The sequence below is a fragment of the Thunnus albacares genome, chromosome 13 (assembly GCF_914725855.1).
Source record: "Thunnus albacares chromosome 13, fThuAlb1.1, whole genome shotgun sequence".
Taxonomy (NCBI): domain Eukaryota; kingdom Metazoa; phylum Chordata; class Actinopteri; order Scombriformes; family Scombridae; genus Thunnus; species Thunnus albacares.
Window position 1 is genome coordinate 29,669,649 of NC_058118.1, and position 17,934 is coordinate 29,687,582.

Consider the following 17,934-nt stretch of genomic DNA (forward strand, 5'->3'; position numbering starts at 1 on the left):
TGTGTGTGTGTGTGTGTGTGTGTCTTCTAGCCCCATTCTCTAAATTAAAGTAAATGCACTGGTAATTTAACACCATTTTGAGGTACTCTTCAATATTTTCCTTTTATGCTACTATTGCGTTCATCATGTGAAAACATGTATATCAGGTTATTCACTAACAATAAATTTGTGAAATACAATTCATTGACTCAACCTGTGGTTCTCTGCTTGTGAAAGAAGAAGCAAAGACTATCAAAAAGTTTAAAAAAAAACAAAAAAAAAAAACGTGTAGAACTTCTTTGTATTCTCACTAATGATCTCACAATCATTTTGAGATAGGAGGGTGTTTTCACAACCTGGTCACTTAAAAGTCAAGCTCATTAATAGTTTTTAATCATGTGCACTAGAAAATAATTTATTAAGCCCTTAATTGCTTATAAACCGGATCATCTTCATGAGTTGGAGCATGAACACAAGTTGCAGGGAATGTTTGAGTCATTATATACAAAAGCTACGTATATGTTGATGAAAAGTACATTACAGTTCTCAGTAAGTTGTAAAAGGGCAGCTCTTGGGGAAGGTGGGTGGCTCTGTCTATTTTGACAAAAGAAACTCAAACTTAGTAAAGTTAAATCATTCAGAATAAAAACAACGATGATCAATGATTTGTCATTAAATACACACATTCACAGCTCATTCACATCTCTGTCTGGCTGATGATTGATCTATTGAATGTGCTGCTGCTCTGTTCCACCCAATGAACAGTCGATCCAGAGACACAACACATTACAGTAAACCTACATTACAATTAGTAAAGCAACTGGAACACATTTGAGCTCAGATGAACAGCTCTGCTTTAAGAAAATAACCCCCATTACAGGTTTACTTTTATGGTTTTCTACAATCATTTAAGCTGTATTATATAATATGAGATATGAGTGTCACATTCAGCTTTTGTTCGTGAAAAACAAGAACAACATAAAACTAAAGGTGAGGGTCAGTCTTCAGCCAACAGCAGGATGTTAACTGTCAGGTTAACCTGCCCAATATTGCAGAAAAAGACAAAACAGGAAAATAATCAAAAAGGAAGAGATCAGCCTGCTTTGGGAAAAACTGTGTGGGCGGAGCTGCTGAGTTTGGCGCCGCCCAGCAAAGGTCGCGCCACCTGTCCTCTTTCACGTCCGCAGACACGCTTTAAGTTGAGAAACTCACACAAGCCGTGTCATTCACTTTTTTGAGACGAGATCAGTGAAAATGAGTGGAAGAGGCAAGGGAGGTAAAGGACTCGGTAAAGGAGGCGCCAAGCGTCACCGTAAAGTTCTCCGTGATAACATCCAGGGAATCACCAAACCCGCCATCCGCCGTCTGGCTCGCCGCGGCGGAGTCAAGCGTATCTCTGGTCTGATATACGAGGAGACCCGCGGTGTGCTGAAGGTGTTCCTGGAGAACGTGATCCGTGATGCCGTCACCTACACCGAGCACGCCAAGAGGAAGACTGTGACCGCCATGGACGTGGTTTACGCACTGAAGAGGCAGGGCCGCACCCTGTACGGCTTCGGAGGTTAAACCTGATCCTGATCCACTGAGACCAGAACACAAAGGCTCTTTTAAGAGCCGCCCACCTCCTCTAAGAGCTGTCCTGATATTATTTAATGTGGTGAATAAGTTGCAACTCTGTATGAAAAGTCAAGAGCTGTTTCTATAAATTGTGCCATTACTATATATATAAAATGTTAGTTTTATACAGGATAGCTGCAGAGAATTTAACTCCTTTTTAAAAGGTGAATTATTATATTTTAAGGCTAAACAAAATAAATTTCATAGAAATCTATTAACTGCCTGCCAGGAAGTAATGACAAAAACGTGAAATTAAAACTGCATATTAATGTGTATGGTATTAAATGCTTTGGTGAAGCTGTAGAAACAAGTGAGGCTTGTGGTCCAGGAAGCTTCGGTTGGCACCATCAGACCTGCGGCTTCACTTCTGCCACTTATCTGGGTATGGTTTTAAAGTTATGGACCTGCAATAAAGCATATTTTTCAAGCTCAGGCACTTTTTTTTTTACACTAAAGCCTGTGATGGGGTGGAAAGATTAGACAGAAATAGATGGATAGAAGATGGAGGTAATATGGCCAAAATTGTCTGTGGTCAAAGCTAACACCACACTTAGCATGCAGCCAAATTCAAACAAAAAGTTTTAAAAATGTTTTACATATTTTTACAATTTCATTAATGCAATTATGCTTGACGGAGAAGGTTTTGAAAGAAAAACGTACCAAAAAATGTTCTAAAAGAAAATCAAAAGTCATCAGCATTTGAATTTGTCTTCTTCAGACTCTTAAATGATTATAAAATTTTCCTTAAGTATGTTACTTAAAGGAACAGTACAGTACTTTAGTACAGAAATACATTAGTGCGACAGGGTGCAACATGAAACTTATGGACACAAAAATGGCTATAGCTTTACAGAAAACAGTTAAAAATAATATTGGCAAATAATATTGAAAAATATTATTATTCCAGAGGGAAAAAAAACTTTATACAGTCATCTGCTCCACACACAGTAGATAAGTAGATAATTCTACTTCTACACTGCTTATGGTGCTTGTGAACTCTGGTGGTCCACTGGGGTATTGACAGCTGTTAGACGATGAAGACTATATGATAATAGAACCAAAGTTCTCATTTCTGACATTATTTAGATAAATTAAGTATACTAATATATTATACTAATTGAATTACTATGATTAAAGAGAGACAATTTAAAAAAATGTATTTTTAATCACATGGTGTATATTGGTATACTATGTTTAGGCTATGTGTGATATACTGCATCTCTTCTAAATATACAGATTATTTAACCTTATTTAAAAGCAGCTTGAAAGTAGTGCAATGAAATTTTGCGCTTTATTTTGAAATCCCCTACAAAACGGAAGCCTTGTAGACGCGAGACAAGGTTGGGTCTGATTGGGCGATCGTATTAACGTTCACTCTGACCAATGAGCGAGCGCTGGCTGCTTTATATAGCCGGTTCTCGTCGTACACGAACTTATTCTCTATTCTCTCGAAGATAAGGAAGAAAAATGTCTGGACGTGGTAAGGGTGCCGGTAAGGTCAGAGCAAAGGCAAAGACCCGCTCCTCCAGGGCCGGGCTCCAGTTCCCAGTCGGTCGTGTTCACAGGCTGCTGAGGAAGGGCAACTATGCGGAGCGTGTCGGTGCCGGAGCCCCCGTCTACCTGGCGGCTGTGCTGGAGTACCTGACCGCTGAGATCCTGGAGCTGGCTGGAAACGCTGCCCGCGACAACAAGAAGACCAGGATCATCCCCCGTCACCTGCAGCTGGCTGTCCGCAACGACGAGGAGCTCAACAAGCTGCTGGGCGGAGTGACCATCGCTCAGGGCGGCGTGCTGCCCAACATCCAGGCTGTGCTGCTGCCCAAGAAGACCGAGAAGCCCGCCAAGAAGTAAACACGGAACCGGCTCCTCTAAACAACACAACGGCTCTTTTAAGAGCCACACACTCCTGATAAAGAACAAACATCCTCATGTCTCTGGTACACTGTCATTAAGACACAAATCATGTTTATTATCTATACAGAATATTGAATCAGTGTTACACTCAGTTAAATATACTGATTATATTTGAACTGTAATTGATGCTTGTGTTCTGAACAATACCAGCAATCAACACTTAAAAGTTAATGTTTATGATAAAACAGTGGTTGGTCTATATATTAATAACATAATGATGGTTGTTTTGTGTTGCCAACAGACCAAGAAATAAACATTTAAAAGATAATCTAGTCATTCAGTGTAGAAATCATACTTATAATACAAGAATGGCTGGTATATACATTACACTACATGACATTTAGACACCATTTGAAACTAATTATACTAGTTATTAAATATAATTAAACAACACAACGGCTCTTTTAAGAGCCACAACCGACATCTAAAGATCATGTTCTGTAAAAATATATTTGCTGACTCACATTATTATCCAGTTATAGTCTGTAATATGACTAAATTTATATGTGCATAACATTGTCTATATGATGAAATAATGTGGTTTGAAACAATATTGGAACAGCAATATTATAGTTAGAGAACATTTCACACTGGCAGCTGAGGAAGTAGTAATGCTGACATGTCTACACATTGTATATCATAACTCAGTGGAGTTTCAAAGACTATAGCTATAAACCCTAAACCAGCAGGAACCAAGAGCTTCGTCATCAGTGAATAAGATTTTGAAAAAGGTTTCTAAATAAAATAAATTTCTCCAAAAAGACAATGCAAACATTAAATATAAACTGATTGCAGTGTTAGTATAGTTAGTGCTATACAGCCAATTGTGATTCTGTCTGTGATGTGAATGTAAAACAATCTGGGACAGTATTTGAGACAGCTCATCAAGCTGTTACTTTAATGTTACACTTCTGAATGGATTTATGTCAGAAGGGCATTTTACACATCTATAGTTATCAAAATTGAGCCTGATCATAAGTCTATGACTACATAGACAGATTATCTCACTGCAATACAACGTGAAATGATTAGACACAAAACAACAACAACAACAATAATAATAATAAAAGTTAAAAAGTATATATCTTATATATATATATACGTATATATCTCTAGTAAAGTTAAAGTATATATCTATTAAGCTGTGAAGACAGCAGAGGAAGAACATCTGAGATCCAAGGAGCCGATGTTCAGAAAAAGCAGATAGATCCTGAAGCTCATAAGTTTGATAGTTTATGACGATCAGACTATGAAGTGATTTCAAATAAATGATTTATTTCATATCATTTGACTGACTGATATTCTGGCTGCAGTCTGAAGTTAAATTTATACAGTATATACAGTTAATGAGTGTTGCTTTTACTGTATGAAATGTTATACAATGATGTTGGTGTAGTTTAAATGTTCTACTCTATTATGAATTCATTCTCATCTACAGTCTACTTTATTATTTTTCCAGAGGCTAACAAAATGTGTTTAATCTGTATAAAATGTGTAAAATGTTGCTGTCTACAGCTTTTTACACACAAACAGACCTTTTCCCATCATGCATGTACACTAAAGACAAAACTGCTTCTGAATGGATTTACTCAAGATTATACAGTGTTTACTTTTGTATAAGTGTCATCATAGCTCTGTAAAGACTTGAGGTGGTTAGACACAAACAACAATAATAAAAGTATTAACAGAAGGACGTGTTGCTCTGTCAGAGAGTTAGTGGCTCTTAAAAGAGCCGTTGTGTTTATGGAGCAGAGGACAGTTTAAGCTCTCTCTCCGCGGATGCGGCGGGCCAGCTGGATGTCTTTGGGCATGATGGTGACCCTCTTGGCGTGGATGGCGCACAGGTTGGTGTCCTCGAACAGGCCGACCAGGTAAGCCTCGCTGGCCTCCTGCAGAGCCATGACAGCGGAGCTCTGGAAGCGCAGGTCGGTCTTGAAGTCCTGAGCGATCTCCCTCACCAGGCGCTGGAAGGGCAGCTTGCGGATCAGCAGCTCGGTGGATTTCTGGTAGCGACGGATCTCTCTCAGAGCCACGGTACCGGGCCTGTAACGGTGAGGCTTCTTCACGCCGCCGGTGGCCGGGGCGCTCTTACGGGCAGCCTTGGTGGCCAGCTGCTTCCTGGGGGCTTTGCCTCCGGTGGATTTACGGGCGGTCTGCTTGGTTCTTGCCATTTTTCGCTGTTATTCTTCTGTTTCAACAGAAACACGATGAATGCCGCCTGTCTGCGAGTTGCGTCTTTATAAAGGAGCTGCCGGAGTCGCGGCGCCGCTCATTGGTCCAGGCCGGGAGGAGCGCGCGCTGCAGCTCATCTACTATTGGACAAGAAATTCAAAGTAAACCCCGCCCCCACATCAGCTGACTAACGGCTCCGGAAGAAAGAAGAAAACAAAGGAAACACGTTAATATCATGGATGTATAAAGAGAACTGGATCCAGGAAGAGCGCCAGGCTTTGGAGCAAATTTGACATAGCGGTTAAACTGTGTAATTACAACGTCACTGACGCACACTGGCCCAAAAAGACTTTTTCCCATAGACTTACATTGTGAAAGAGACGTCTGTAAATCAGCGGATACATTTTTCTGAGCGTCACAACCGCCGCGAAATGACTTGTCTCACTATCAGAATTAAATCCCGTTCGGTCCGATCACATTTCAAAAGTCTAGAAGAGCCGCATAATTGAATTGTTTTATCCTCATTCATGTTAGCCGGAGGGCTAAATCGGAAGGAGCCGACTCGACCTGCGAAAGTCACTAGTGCGCATGCTCTATGGCCCGCACAATGCGGAAGATCCGGGTACTTTCATACCAGGAAGTCAATTTTTTATTGCTTCATGCGCCACCGAGCAATTTTAATAGGAATGAACGGGGCCCCGCCTCCGACGCTGTAATATGGTGGGTACATAAATTATACAATTTGAACACTAATGAGAACACAGAGGTTATAAAAAATCTCAATAATAAGAACCTGTCAGAGAGTATTAGAGATGTCCGGTGGTTGATATCTGTGGGCAGACTTCCTGTTAGAGTTGTTGTGTCTTGGGGTTGTTGTGTGACCACTAAAAAATGTCCTATGATCTTTTGCAATGAGGATGAGACACAGCAGCATCTATTATTGGACTGTTACAGAACTCAGGAAGTCTGGGATAAACTAAAAACTGTTGGTGTAACCTTTAATTTATGCTATAAATCGGTTATGTATTGTATTATTGATGATAAACTGCCATCTAAACATACAAAACCGATACAGTTAATTATTTGTATTGTATGTTCTAATTTGTGTAAAACACGATGTGCCATGATAATACGACAGACTGTGATCGACAGTGAAACCGTATTTAAACAGATACTTACTGACCTCCGGAGGAGAACTATGGACAAATCTCAGCACCTCCCCAGGAACATACTGAGCTTATGATCAGACAGCACTTTATATAAGATTACTGGACCTTTTTGCACTTTATTGCACTTTGGCACTGGATGCACTTTATTGTTAATGTAAATTATTGTTCTTCTTGTTAATTATAATCATGTGAAATTCAATATATAATATAGCTTATGTTTATTACGTGTTCCCTTAATAGCGCTAACATTACATACCTATAAAAGTTTCTTAATTGAGGTAATGAGGTATAATTATCATACAGAATATCACATTTTCTCCACTTATTTAGAGGATGAGTGTAAAAGGAGATGGAAGAATATCAGGGACAGATTTATTAAGGAGAGAAAGACAATGAGAGAGAAGAGTGGTGCAGGGGCAGAACAAAAGACAATGTGGCGGTATTTCTCAATCATAAGTTTTCTGGAGCCTCATGTCAGAGAGAGGCCCACTTCCTCTAACATGTCCCAGTCCCTACAAAAGAGACTCTCTACTCCCCAGTTTACCTCAGCACCCCTGGCTACTCAGTCATCATCATCTGACACAGAAACATTCACTCTGTACCTGACTGAAGTATCTCTGAGTTCTCTGTATACTCCTCCACTTCTAGCCGCTTACACATCTTCAGAGACCCTGCCTGACCCTGAATCTCTGGCCCCTGATGTATCCTGGGAGCCCTCATCTACCCCAGCATCCCATGTCCCTGAAGTGTCCTGCACTCCACGTGCTACCCCAGCATCCCCCGCTCCACAAGGATCGAGCAAGACAAAAAAACGGCAGGCACAGAATGATGAGTTCGAGAGGCAGGTGTTGAAAGTGCTAAACCAGTCTCCAGATGAGGAGATCAGAAAGCTGTCAAGTGAGTTTATGACATCTTTACATAGAGCGGAATTTTCCTGAGGAAAAAGTCATGACACATATATTTATTTATCACTTGTTCCTTGATTTCAGCTTAAATGATACTTTAATGCCTGTGCAGTTTGTTTTGTTGTCATTCTTAAAACACACACACACACACACTTCAATTCCCCGATTCTGAAAATCAGCTCCTCTATACATAATAATACAAACATCCTCTAAGCAAAATAGCTATTTCTTCATAGCTATTTTGATGCAATGTATGATGAATCCTTGTTTAATGTATAAACTGTACACTTTAAAAATCTTTTTCCAGACTGTGAATATCATATAAACTAACATTAATTAAGCTAATGAATGTAATGTGTATGTTTTTAAGGAGAGTGGATGAGTTCTTATCTATGTATTCAATCAGGAAAGACATGGCGAATGAAGTAAACATAAATGATTATTATCTAGGTAGAGCATGGCAATATAACAGAGGGTGTAGAAGAAAATGTACATTGTTGCATTCTTCGTATTCAGCAACGTGAAGTGATGTGGCAATTACTGCAGTCAGGAAATGTTATACATTTGGTAAAATCACCATTTAATTACTATTTATGGTTACTAGTTCAGTACACATCTAGCCATGTGATGATACACTCCAAGATGCAATATATAGTTTTTCTCAATTCAATACTTTTGGTATTTACTTACTGTCAACATTGGTTATGTGCTTAATTTTAATATTGTAATCACAACAGAATGACTATGCTAACAAAAATATGAATTGACCACCTCAGTTATAGTGATCATGAATGCTGAGATTGTACATAGTAGGGGCTGGGTTTCCTCTACCTATGCATGCAAAAGAGAAGAACTTTTGTGAAAGCTCCATATACATATAGTATATTTAGCTGTTTGTTCATTTAATATTGAAACTTTATAGGAATCAGCTCTTTTAAGAATAAGTGGGTGGCTCTTAAAAGAGCCTTTGTTTTATTTAGAAGAAGAAGAGCAGCAGGTGTGGGTTGCAGAGACAACAAGTGGGCATGTCAGGCTACGTTGTACTGCCAGGGCACTTCACCAGCGGCAGAGGAGAAGTAGCTGTTGAAGGCGTCCCATACAGCTATGGCCTCTTGGGCGGAGTTGTTGGCACCCACTCTCCTCACATTTTGAAGTAAACCTGACAGAAATAGTGTAGGATTTAATTTAGCTAGATATGTGATCATATATCAATTATTATGAAAAATAGCTTATTTTCACATGATTGTTGATTTAATTATTCTGCCTCCATACAACAATACCACACAAAAATATAGACCTGTTGTAAAGATACCTTCTCTGGTGCCATGGTGGTGCCAGAGATAAATTAAAATAGATAAATTAAATACTATATATATATATATATATATATATATATATATATATATATGAATTCACTCAGTTATAAGTCCATATATAGCAGGTTGTATTTAATTTATCACATGATTTCTGGGATTATTAATGTGTAAATCACATAATTATGACCCCTTTTTGATGGTTAATATGCGTTGAAGTAAAGGTCATATATGTTTATATAGTATATTTTGTCAGTTATTTAGAGAGAACAACTGCAAAGTACAACATTTAAAGCCAACTTAGACAAGATAACAACAGTCAGCTCCCAGACAACTTGTAGTTATTTATTACAGTGAAATACATGACTTTATTGTAAGGAATTACATCTTGTGCAGAATATGAATTCGTGAGGAACATGTGATTTTGGGTTATAAACATGTGTTATTAATATCCGGGTCTGGGTTCAGATAAATTGATAAAGAATTGATCCTCCCCGTCGGGGAATCGAACCCCGGTCTTCCGCGTGACAGGCGGAGATACTGTCCACTATACTAACGAGGAACGGTTCTTTAAAGGGCAATTCCGGAGAATTTAAAGTTTCCCCGGAATGTGAATGTTGGCGCTATTAATTAATCTGGTTGTTGTTTTACTGATTTATGATTAGTATTGTCTGACGATTGTAGATATTTTCTTTATCTAGATAAGGTTCTGAGAGTATTTTTTGTTGATAATTGATTGTTTTGTTTGATCATTTGCTTGTTTAGCATATAGTATTATTGTTTATTTTAGTTTTTTATTTTTATTTTATTTTGTATTTATTATTTTTTATTTTGTTTTGTAAATTGGCTAACACTGTGGTCTAATGAGGTTATACAGGTAGGTAGAGCATGGCAAGCAGCAGGAAATCATTATACTATTAAGGTTGTAGTAAATAATATTCAGAGAGGGAGAAATTAAGAAATATGATACATGAGACAAGGCAGGAATTAAGTTTAAAATCAATACTGAATACAGGACAGGACTTCAGGGAAATTAGAAGGGAGTTGAAAGGTTATATAATACAGGGGAATAGGGTGTGATTTATTTATTTGTCATTTGTGTTTTGTTTAGTTTTTTTTAAATTGTTTTTTGTTTGCACTTAAAGTTGGTTTGCGATCCGCCAATAAACAAGAAGAAGAAGTTTTTGATGAATAAACCTTATGAAACACAAAACTTTGCATGGACACTGGACTTCTTTAGTCTGCATACATCTTGTTCCCATGGTGCACCAGTGGCACTTTGATTGTAAGTCTGATTGTGATTCTTGACAAATGGCCGCTACAGTGGTTGTTGTGAAATTGTGGGTCAAACTAAGTTTGCGCTCTCCACCTCGTAGTAGTAGTTCACACTGTAACTACTGTGGCAAAATGGGGGAAAAAAGTTTTCAATGTTGTTCTTCATTGGGAAAAATATTAAATAATTTTGTGCTTAAATTATTTTCTCCAGTCTCTGAACATGTAATTGACTTTTTCAGTTTAAGTGTTATTTGAAGAAGAACAAGGGCCTCCTGTATTTTCTCTCTTTGGACTCTAATAAATATAAATGTAGTTATTATTTACCAGAATACTGAATATTAACCCGAATGAGCATAAAATGTGAAAGCATCAGTGTTGTTAAAAGGCGGCTTTCACCTAATTATAAATCAGAACTTTGTTGAAAATGGGAACATTGATGAAATAATAACTTTATTTACAAAGACTAAAACTCCATAATGGAGTTTTCTGATTTTTTCAGGTGTCTTGTTTAAAGACCTTACTGTTACAAAAAAATGATCATCAATTATTAAATAATCATCTGTGGTTTTGTCACCTCATCTTGAGGTTATGAGGCTATTTTCTCCCACGTTTAATAAAAAAAATAGTTGAATTTAATAACACAGAGTCTAAAAAAAGAAAAATCTACATCTGCCTTTAAAGAAATCAATTATATGTAACTTAAATAATAAGATATGAAATGCACTTCAGGTTCCCAGAGAAAGAAAATACAAATACAGTAGAAACAATGTTTTACATCACATTTAAATATCAAATAAAAATGTTATGAATCAGATTTTCTTCAGAGAGGAGCTGATCACATTGTGTTAGAGACACACTGAAGCTAATTACACTGCTCAGTAAGTTATGTTCCTGTACATCAGAACGATTATTGTAATCTTTAAAAAGATGATTATTTACTGTTAAATTGTGTTTTCAGTCTCATTCATCTTCAATCTAACATTTAGTTGAGACTGTTTCAAAGGCTCATCTAGTGACGGTCATTGAAAGTTAAGGCTATAAATGCTGGTATTTGGTGTTAGTTCATGCTAAAAAAAAACAAGATATATAACATAATTGATTAATCATATCAACAAAACAAGACCAGACTTGATAAATATTCTCAGAATTTCACTGTTGAATAAATGTGTGCATGTGAATTTAAAAACTTTTAATTAATCTTTCATTGGCTGTGAGATGTCCTCTCCAGGCAAACTGTGTTTATTCTAATGTACATATATATTTGCTATAACAAGAAAGGTTTATTGTAAAATGACATGTTGGCAGCAACAGGCTGCCGTAGTGTTTCTAGACAAACTGAAGCTGATATCACAACTTCTTGAAGACAAACACGTTATTTTATTTCAATCTTCAATCTGATGATTACTATAAAAGTGTGTTTTCAGTCCTGTTCATGGTCAATCTAACATTTAGTGGAAACAGGAAGTCTTTTCCAGCGGATCCATTAGTGACAGTCTGTGTAACCGCCCTGAGTCATCGACAGTAACCGTGTGTTTACCTCCACCGAAAACGTGTCTGATTAAAAACTAATAAATCACGTCACTGCACTGGTTTCAGCTTTATTGTGTCCTCAGACGTCTTTGCTTACTGGAATACCGCTGTTACATTTCATACAAATCACTTTAAGACGTTTTTGAAGACGATTTGTGAAGAAAACTCGCTGCGCGCCGCACAAAGTGACGGTGTATCAGCGAGGTTTGAAGCCTCCCAGAATGAAATAAATGAGTCCTGGACGCCAAAAATGAGCTCAGTCTGAAGGGAGAAACGTTTCCTCACTGCTGCGATAACAAAAGTGTTTTAAAATGTTGGTTTTCTGTGTGTTTTACCCCCAAAATGTGGAGGAGAAAACACAAGTTTCATCTGATTTGAGGCGGCAGGCAGAGCGGCTCTGAGTGTTGCTTCTCCACGGTTCTCATGTGCTTTATAAGTCCCGCCTCGTGCCCTCTGCTCGAACATACAGTCCGCGAGACAAACAGCAGGCTACACACGCAAAGATGGCAGAAGAAGCTCCAGCAGCGGCCCCGGCGAAAGCCGCCCCTAAAGCCCCGAAGAAGAAGAGCGCTCCCCGGCCCAAGAAGGACGGACCCAGCCTCAACAAGCTGATCATCGGCGCTGTGGCGGAGTCCAAGGAGCGTAAAGGGCTGTCGGTGGCGGCGCTTAAGAAGATTCTGGCGACCAAAGGTGTCGATGTCGTTAAAGCTAACAAACGCATCAACACTGCGGTCACGAAGCTGGTGACTAAAGGCACTCTGACCCAGACTAAAGGGACAGGGGCCTCCGGCTCCTTCAAGCTCGCCAAGGAGACCAAACCCGCCAAGCCCGTCAAGAAAGTGGTGAAGAAGAAAGCCGCCGTCAAAGCCAAGAAGCCCGCAGCAAAGAAACCCGCAGCGGCCAAGAAGCCCAAGACAGCGGCAGCTAAGAAGACAGCAGCCGCTAAGAAATCCCCCAAGAAGGTCAAGAAGCCCGCAGCGGCCAAGAAAGCAGCCAAGAGCCCCAAGAAGGCCGCCAAGAGCCCCGAGAAAGTGGTGAAAAAGGCTCCTGCAGCTAAGAAAGCTCCCGCAAAGAAGGTCGCCAAACCCAAAGCCAAGAAGGCAGCACCCAAGAAGAAGTGAGCTGTCATCAGTCTGAACATGTGAACCTGATCAAAGGCTCTTTTAAGAGCCACACAACTTCTCTAAAGAGCAGCATCCTGTTAATGTGTAAATAATGTTGTTTTCTCATTAGTAAGATTAGTTTAAAAAAAAGTTTTATGTGTAAAAATGGTGACTGTAGTTGGTAATATGGTGTCAACACATGCGTGTTTTGTGTTTATATTATTATTATTGACAAAGCAACATAAATCACAACTCAGCTTAAACCAGTACCCCCAAACACTGGGGAAGAAGAATACAAGTAAGGTAAATAAGAAAAGTTCATCCCAACCACGTGTCAAGGACACAAAAGCAAATAACAGCACATATCATCCACAAGTGACTTTCAATCACAGCCGAACAAAAATAGCACCAAAAGGCTCTTTTAAGAGACGCCACATCTGCTAAACTGCATCTCCTGCTCATCTCTCCTTAACTCACTGCATCATTAATTTCTCACATATTATACTGTTTATACAATAACTACAGCTTTAAAACTGTCAAGTGATCTTTATCAAAACTGAGAGAATTAATCAGTAACAATATATTGTTCTACAAACCTTTTTACTTTTGATACTTTGAGTACATTTAGCTACTACTCATATTTTTTCATAATATTTAGTGTCAGTGATACATTGTCAGAAATTAATTCTATAAATGTTTTTTTTTCCTTTGGTGAAGATCTATAGAAAGATAGAAAAGACAAAATACAAACAAGAACAAGTAACAGACAATAACTATGATAAAACAAATATAAACTTTGGTTTGGACCATAATCTTTAACAGTGGTTGAATATTGACTGTACAGATGTCATTCCCATAAATATAATATCAAGTAGAAATTAAAGCTGCAAGCAGCGATGATCGGGCCCTCGTACCCTTGCGTATGTCGCCACGTGGCGCAGTCGAAGGGCTTCTGTCACTCGCATGTAGATGTGTTCAGACCCAGGCTGTTTTCAGACAGTGCAAGAAGGAGATAAACATCACTTCCTTTGTCCACTATTTTGCCTGCTGCTTGGGCTGCTTCCTTGAAATTTCATAGGGGGCGCTATGGAGCCAGTTTGCATTACTTATTGAAAATTGTCATGTAGACGTGTTCAGGCCAGGACTCTTATCAAACATGGAAAGTTTGGGGCAGATTGGAGCATTTACACAAAGTTATAGCAGTTTTCTCTGGAATGGCGAAACATCAAAACTCAATGCCACGCCACACCACAGCCACACGCTTCAACGATAATTGTTTACATGATAAACAAAAGGAAATATTAGATATTTTGACATATATCAACATATCAACAGTGCTATTTTATTAAAATTCACGTAATGTATGTTCCCTGTTTATTCTTAAAGGGCCTGAGGCCCAGATATTATTTTGTGTAGTGGCCCCAAGAAAACTTTTAATACTACACATTTTTTTCTTCTAATTAAAAGGTTTATATCGATGTCAATGCCAGAAGTTTTTAAGAATCTCTGTAAAAAGGCTTTTTTACTCTGAGACTTTAGAAGGAAGTTTTAACCTGAATGTCAGTGAAAGCCCGTCAGCAGAAAACACAAAACCTGCAAAGAAGGTCGCCAAACCCAAAACCAAGAAGTGAGCTGTCATCAGTCTGAACATGTGAACCTGATCAAAGGCTCTTTTAAGAGCCACATAACTTATCTAAAGAGCAGCATCCTGATTATAATATGTTTAAACTATGTTGTGTTTCATAAGCTACACTAATTGATAAAATTGTGATTTATTTCGTATATATATATGATAAATATAAAACATAATTATTGACATGTCAGTTTGGCAGGAGAGGGAGCTCCTTTGTTCCTCTCTTACAGAAGGTTTTGTGTAAAAATGGTGACGACAGTTAATAATATGGTGTCAACTCATAATCATATTCTGTTTATTCATTTAGTGATAAACCAGTTTACTCTTTATCTCCTATTTTCTTATAACATGATCTGATCTGAACTGAGCATCAAATACAGAAAATCACTCAGGATGACAATAAACTGTAAATATATATTATGATAAAACCATTATGATAGATTTATTATTACTACTGCTGTTCCCTTTTTATTACATCTAAGTTAATATGTGTCAGATATAAAACATATTTCCTCTTATTGTGTTTATTATAAGTGGTAAAAGGTGAAACGTTACACAATGATATGAATGAGAATAGAAAGGAGGAGCAGCTGTTACGTCACAAGTCATTGAGTCAAACAAACCTTTTACCAGTTTTTATCAGAATCGCAGTTTCAGAGCTGAATGTGGATCTTAAAGAGGCTTTTGGGGGGCTGGGAAATCTCCAGATTAATAATTATTAGTATTAGTAATTAATAACTAGTATAATTAGTTTGAAATGGTGTCTAAATGTCATGTAGAATAATGTATATACCAGCCATTCTTGTATTATAAGTATGATTTCTACACTGAATGACTAGATTATCTTTTAAATGTTTATTTCTTGTTCTGTTGGCAACACAGACAACAACCATCATTATGTTATTAATGCAGTTATAATATAGACATCTTGTAACACTGACCATCAACCTGAGCATTAGTAATTATAATGAATAACTAGTATAATAATTAGTTTCAAATGTAGGTTAATATATAGACCAACCACTGTTTTATCATAAACATTAACTTTTAAATGTTGATTGCTGGTATTGTTCAGAACACAAGCATCAATTATGGTTCAAATATAATCAGTATATTTAACTGAGTGTAACACTGATTCAATATTCTGTATAGATAATAAACATGATTTGTGTCTTAATGACAGTGTACCAGAGACATGAGGATGTTTGTTCTTTATCAGGAGTGTGTGGCTCTTAAAAGAGCCGTTGTGTTGTTTAGAGGAGCCGGTTCCTTTAGGAGCCTGTTTACTTCTTGGCGGGCTTCTCGGTCTTCTTGAGCAGCAGCACACAGCACACTTTTCTATATTTTGCATTGCTTCAAACAATTCTCTGATCACTAACATCCACAGGAAGGATCAGACGCAATAATGTTGACATAATGACTGTTTAACATATTTGATTTCACTGACTGATCCTCTCACTGTCTCGTTATTATAAAAACTCACAAAGTGTCATTTTCCAGATGCACTGTAATAGCTGACAGTAGCTGCTGTCTGACTTCAGCCTGATTTGACCATAGACTACAAAAATACGGACGTAGTCACCGTGACGTCACCCATCGGTTTTTGGAGTGCCGTTTTGAAGCCTCAAGTTTAGCGATTTGACCGTTGCCATCTTGGATTTTAACCGTCGTCATGGTGGTTTTTTGGAGCCAGAAGTGACCATATTTGGATCAGAAGGTGAAGCTGACCATAGTGCTAGCTGCCAGCTTGGTTAGCAGTGTATTCACAATCCATGGTTAACTGTGATAATGTTAATGCTAATTTCCGCTAGCGAAAAACAGGCCTAAAACTATTAAAACAAAATATACTCACCAGGTAACTGAAGAACAGAGTCCTTAGAGATTTATTTGTAGTTTATTCATTGTGTTGTAAAAATTAACGTTGATTGTGATTACATGTCAGCAGCACATCTGAAGTATTATATGCGACCTTTATAGTGTAGCAACAGTGACACCCTGTGGCCGAAATATGAACTGCATCCACATTTAGTTGAATGGACTCCAGTCAGTCTTTTCACTGGACCCCGTTACTGTGGTCATTGGGAGATTTAATGCCAACATTAACATACAGAAGTGTGCAAATATGACCAAATGTCTGGCCTGAATAAATTCTACAGAGCATTTGAATACAGCAACAAAAACGGTTTTACCATTCCAATAAAACCACATCCTACTAAACATTATTGAAGTCTACAAATACATGATCATAACATGTTCAGACTTTTATTGGGCTCCACATCACTGCTTCAACACAGCCATGGTTTAAAGAAAAAAAAAAACAAAAAAAAAAAAACAAAACAAACACGATTCATTTAAATATTTTACAATACATTTAACATTGAAGAAGAGCAAACACACACGCACACACGAAGGACTACAGCTCTCAGGTGAAGATGTGGGTGGTCCTGAAAAGGACCTTTGAGTTGATGGTACAAACAGCGGGTTTACTTGGAGCTGGTGTACTTGGTGACGGCCTTGGTGCCCTCAGACACGGCGTGTTTGGCCAGCTCACCGGGCAGCAGCAGGCGGACGGCGGTCTGGATCTCCCTGGAGGTGATGGTGGAGCGCTTGTTGTAGTGAGCAAGGCGGGAAGCCTCACCGGCGATGCGCTCAAAGATGTCCCCCACAAAGGAGTTCATGATGCCCATGGCCTTGGAGGAGATGCCGGTATCGGGGTGGACCTGCTTCAGCACCTTGTACACGTAGATAGCGTAGCTCTCCTTGCGGGTCTTTCTCTTCTTCTTGCCGGTCTTGGTGGCTTTAGACACGGCCTTCTTGGAGCCTTTCTTCGGGGCTTTGACTGGATCAGGCATGGTTGGTCGTTAGATTTCCTCAAACGAATAATCCCAGCAGCGCCAAACAGCCTCCATATATCCATCTGATGCAAATTTCACTGCGCCGTTGCTCGCACAGGATTGGTTAACTTGTTAGCTAGACTGCGCATGTGCAACACAAACAGCGCCCTAAACTTTGACCGCCTTTTTACACAAAGAGCCACTTCATCTGAAGAGAATTCACTGTTTACATTATAGCTAATATAATATATTTATTTGATCTTTTCTCGCTTCTCGCTTGAACTGAAAGTTGAACCACAGGAAGCATTCAAATCATTTTACACACAGACCAGCGTGTTTACATTTATGTTTAATATTCTAATATATGACTCATATGTATATGAACTACATTAAAGCAAATGCACTAATGTACTAATGTACTTTAACACAATTTTGAGGTATTTACTATATCATATTTTCCTTTCATCTTACTATGTTCTTCATGTGAATA

General features: G+C 38.4%; 5 protein-coding genes and 1 non-coding gene across 6 annotated transcripts; 3 read left to right on the forward strand and 3 right to left on the reverse strand.

The window, feature by feature from the left end:
- The first annotated feature begins 1,218 nt into the window (after positions 1 to 1,218).
- LOC122995661 (histone H4) lies at positions 1,219 to 1,597 on the forward strand. The gene has a single exon (XM_044371006.1). The coding sequence runs from the start codon at positions 1,234 to 1,236 to the stop codon at positions 1,543 to 1,545; it is 312 nt and encodes a 103-aa protein (XP_044226941.1). The 5' UTR covers positions 1,219 to 1,233; the 3' UTR covers positions 1,546 to 1,597.
- Positions 1,598 to 3,048: 1,451 nt separating this feature from the next.
- On the forward strand, positions 3,049 to 3,496 carry LOC122995648 (histone H2A-like). The gene has a single exon (XM_044370991.1). It carries the CDS (start codon positions 3,064 to 3,066, stop codon positions 3,445 to 3,447), a length of 384 nt encoding a protein of 127 aa, XP_044226926.1. The 5' UTR covers positions 3,049 to 3,063; the 3' UTR covers positions 3,448 to 3,496.
- A 1,727-nt stretch (positions 3,497 to 5,223) lies between these two features.
- LOC122995643 (histone H3) lies at positions 5,224 to 5,733 on the reverse strand. Its single transcript, XM_044370987.1, has one exon. It carries the CDS (start codon positions 5,679 to 5,681, stop codon positions 5,271 to 5,273), a length of 411 nt encoding a protein of 136 aa, XP_044226922.1. The 5' UTR covers positions 5,682 to 5,733; the 3' UTR covers positions 5,224 to 5,270.
- Positions 5,734 to 9,559: 3,826 nt separating this feature from the next.
- Positions 9,560 to 9,631, reverse strand: trnad-guc. The gene has a single exon. It is a non-coding gene; the product is annotated as a tRNA-Asp (tRNA).
- Positions 9,632 to 12,205: 2,574 nt separating this feature from the next.
- On the forward strand, positions 12,206 to 13,048 carry LOC122995634 (histone H1-like). The gene has a single exon (XM_044370978.1). It carries the CDS (start codon positions 12,378 to 12,380, stop codon positions 12,993 to 12,995), a length of 618 nt encoding a protein of 205 aa, XP_044226913.1. The 5' UTR covers positions 12,206 to 12,377; the 3' UTR covers positions 12,996 to 13,048.
- A 3,808-nt stretch (positions 13,049 to 16,856) lies between these two features.
- LOC122995656 (histone H2B 3-like) lies at positions 16,857 to 17,500 on the reverse strand. The gene has a single exon (XM_044371000.1). It carries the CDS (start codon positions 17,460 to 17,462, stop codon positions 17,094 to 17,096), a length of 369 nt encoding a protein of 122 aa, XP_044226935.1. The 5' UTR covers positions 17,463 to 17,500; the 3' UTR covers positions 16,857 to 17,093.
- Between the last annotated feature and the right edge of the window lie 434 nt (positions 17,501 to 17,934).